At 40.2% G+C, this 3,942-nt stretch overlaps 1 protein-coding gene across 1 annotated transcript; it reads right to left on the minus strand.

The window, feature by feature from the left end:
* Positions 1-944: 944 nt before the first annotated feature.
* LOC102760162 (arylamine N-acetyltransferase 1) lies at positions 945-3,577 on the minus strand. Its single transcript, XM_006765244.2, has 2 exons — positions 3,514-3,577; positions 945-2,085 (listed from the first exon to the last, which is right to left on the minus strand). Exon 2 carries the CDS (start codon positions 2,077-2,079, stop codon positions 1,207-1,209), a length of 873 nt encoding a protein of 290 aa, XP_006765307.1. The 5' UTR covers positions 2,080-2,085; positions 3,514-3,577; the 3' UTR covers positions 945-1,206.
* Between the last annotated feature and the right edge of the window lie 365 nt (positions 3,578-3,942).

Here is a 3,942-nt window from a genome sequence, read left to right on the forward strand (position 1 = left end):
AAGGAAATAAAGCAAGATGGAAGAACTTTCATCAAATGCTGACTCAGTATCAAAAACATTACTGACATTCTTCATTCATCCACATAACAAATATTTATTGAGCACTGACTCTTGTCTAGCACTTAATTATGTAAGTACTATAGGCCCAGTGCAGGACATTCGTGCACTTGGGGGTGGGAGGTCCCCCCTCAGCCTGGCCTGCACCCTTTAGCAATCCAAGATCCCTCGGGGGATGCCCAACTGAAGGCTTAGGCCCACTCCCTGCGGGGAAGTGGGCCTAAAGGGCAGTTGGACATCCTTAGCACTCCTGCGGAGGCCAGAGAGGCTCCCGCCACCACTGCTACACTCACCAGTGGTCAGCAGGCTTTGGGCTGAGCAGCGCTCAGGCCAGGTGGGAGTGCACTGACCACCAGAGGGCAGCTCCTGTGTTGAGCATCTGCCCCCTGGAGGTCAGTGGACGTCACAGCAACTGGTTGTTCCACCATTTGGTCTATTTGCATATTCGCCTTTTATATAGGATTATCCCCATTTTACCTCCAAGGGATCAGAGCCACAGGTTCATGAAGTAATTCATCCAGTGTCCACAGGATCTGCACTCAGGTCTATAAACTCTTACGACAAAGTATGGGAGGAAGTAAAAGAAAATAACTGGGAGATAAGAAAGTGGATACAAGTCAGTCCTAGCCCATCATCTCCTAACTCTGCCAAACACAGACTTCGTGACTGACACCGTATTAGCCAACAATGTTTAACGTATTTGTATTCATCAAGTTTTTACAGATAAGTATTTTAAAATTCACTCTCATTTTTACTTTTAGACAAAATGACTTAATTCAGGGATTTGAAAATTTCTAAATTTCAGGTATCTATATTAAGGAAGTGCTACATAAAGAACTGTGCTTTTAAATGCCTTTATTATTGTTAATTTTGAAAAGACATGTGGTTCTGTTTCTTTTAAATGTTTTCTAACTACATGTGCTAACATTTTTAAGGTTGAAAATGATTGGATGGCTAAGATTTTCTTTAATATCATGTGGGGTCACTAAGGAAATTTAAGAGAGAGGCTGCCAGTTGATAGTTGGTAAAATTGGTGATAAATAGGGGTTTGTTATTTTATTCTCTCTACTTTTATATTTATTTGAATTTTATTATGGTAAGAAGTTTCAGTACCTGAAATAATACTGAACACCATTTCTACTCCTTCCTCTAAATGGTAAAAAATTTATCACCATGTTTGGGCACAAGCTTTCTCTCCAAGGAAATATTAAATATATTTTTCAGCTCTTCTTCTATTTCTTCTTCATTCAGTGTCTTAAACTCCACCAGATCCATATTGTCCTTATAATTGAATTTTCTAAAGGTGAGGGTGAAGCCCACTAAACAGTGAACCCCATTTGGGGTTTGCAAGGAACAGAATGACTTGCTTGTAAACACAGATGCTGCAGACATCTGAAGGTATTCATTAACAGACTCAAAATCCTCAATTGTTTGAGGTTCAAGCGTAAAGGAGAAGATCTTTCTGTACTTGTTCTTTTCCAGGAGATCAGAATTAAGGAATTCTTGGTTTGGAATGTACTGTTCTCTTCTGATTTGGTCCAGGTACCAGGTTCCTCCCTCTTCTGTCAAGCAGAAGATACAAGGCACCTGAGGTTGATCCTTCCCAGAAATTAACTCCAGAGGCTGCCATATCTGGTAAGAGCGTCCAAACCCAGCATCAACTATGTAGTTCCGGCCACCCACCGTCACCTTCAGCAGGAGGTGAATCATGGCACTGCTGTATTTGTCAGCTGGAGTGCTGTAAACATAGCCTCCCAGCATTGTGGTCTCAAAGCCCATTGTGGTCAGAGCCCAGTACAGAAGTTGATTGACCTGGCCACACCACCCACCCCGGTTCTTCCTCACAAGTTGATCAAAAACAGCCTCCAAGCCCAACTCCATGGGTTCCCCACAGTGGATGTTAAGGTTCTCAAAGGGAATGGCCTGGATCTGGTGCTGAAGAATGTCAGTTAATGTTTCCAGGTCCAATTTGTTCCTAGAGTTCTTATAACCAATTCTTTCAAAATATGCTTCGATGTCCATAATGCCCTATGGCAAGGAAAAGAAAACAAAAACACATAGTATTACTTTTGCACTTGGATTTCTTTGATTAGCCTAATTACAATTAATGTATTTTAAATATGTAACTACAAACAGTCAATATAACTATCTACAATCATAAGTCTTTTGTTTACTACTATTGTAATACAGTGATATCAAATGACATATGTTGAAGAAATACTTGGTTCTCATAGTAACAATCAATGGGAAGATAAAGCCATTGAACAATTCGAAAAAAGCCCAGAGAAAAGCAAATTGGTGCTTCTGAAGAAGAAAACTCAAAATGAACAATTAGAAACTGTATTTAAAAATAACAAAATGTTTTCCTGAACTAAAGCAAAAATTAAATCTGAAAAACAGCAAAATTCTGGAAAAGTTTGATTCATTGTTCAACACTGGGATATATTCTGGTTAAATTATTGAAATTCAAAGTGGAAGAAAACTACTTGGGTAATCAGTAGAAAAGCAAACACTTTTTAAGGGAGAAACCAGCAGGCTGGTGTCAGAATACTCCACAGCAATATGTTACTACGCTAAGAGGAAAGTCTGATCCCCAAATACTATTCTCAGATAGGATTTCATTTCATCACAAAGGCATCATGAATATGAAAACAATCTCAAAGATGAAAGAATTTGAGGAAAAAAAAAAAATCTGTGATTCAGAAAACACATATATAATTACATATTGTTTTTGTGATTAATCATTATGCTTTAATTATGTTCAATTTGAAACAATGAAAATACAACCTGTATATCAGATATTCACATGACGATGGATCACAGTAGCAAAATTATAGTTATGAAGTAGCGACAAAAATAATATTATGGTTGGGGGTCACCACAACATGAAGAACTGTATTAAAGGGTCGCGGCATTAGGAAGGTTGAAAACCCCTGCCCTAGATTCTCTGTGGAGGACCCCTTGTGGGCTCCTGGAGCTGCTTTGCCCTCCACTGCAGAGGGCTGGATGAGCCAGCGAAAACATATCCTGCGCCAGGGCAGCTGAGTCAATGAATGACTGCTGGGAGGTGTTGAAAGTCCAGCCACCTTGCCTGGAGTCGGGACACATTTTGAGTTAGAACTCACATCCAGGCTGAAACTGGGTTTCTCCCAGGAACACTTCCCTAATAAGTCACTTGCACATGGATCCTTGTCTCAGTGTCTGATTCTGGGGAACCTGACTTAAGACACATCAGTGGTCATTCTGGAGAGTCATGCAAAAGAAAGGTCAGGTGCACAGGCAACTTGAGAGGGCCTTGAATATCAGGCAAAAGAGACTTTCTTTCTTCTGTGGGTCAAATGGATCCTATTGTTTTATTGAACTGACTGTTGTAATTTGTCCTAGTGACATGGTACTTTAATTACAAATTACCCTTTTGATGTACCCTTGGAAAATAGGTTGATCTGAAGGACTTACTGATCAGTTCCCAGTCTCTAGGATCTCTACATCTTTCATGGACAACAGTGGTTTTCAGTTTTGTTTTGTTATTAAAGAAAGTCCTAGTCTTTCCCCAAATAAAGTTGTAGGCAAGAACCTAAAATGGAAAAATTAAAAACAGATTGATCCAAAGCTAGTTCACCCAGGGACAACAGAGAATTGACAACTTAAACATTTCCCTTTGAGGGGAGGAGTGGACGCCCTGTTTTGTGCTTGAGGAACTGACATGAGGACCTGGGGAAGGAGGAGAAGTGCTGCTGCCACCCCAAGGCTACAAGCCGCACAGTACACTTCCAGACTGGGGTGAAATTGTCAACCCCACTCCCGGGATTCCTGGCATTTCTGAATAGACTTTTTAAAATATGTGATGCGAAGGTCACATAATATAAAACTAACCATGTTAAAGTG

This window comes from Myotis davidii, unplaced genomic scaffold (genome assembly GCF_000327345.1).
Source record: "Myotis davidii unplaced genomic scaffold, ASM32734v1 scaffold1200, whole genome shotgun sequence".
Lineage (NCBI taxonomy): Eukaryota > Metazoa > Chordata > Mammalia > Chiroptera > Vespertilionidae > Myotis > Myotis davidii.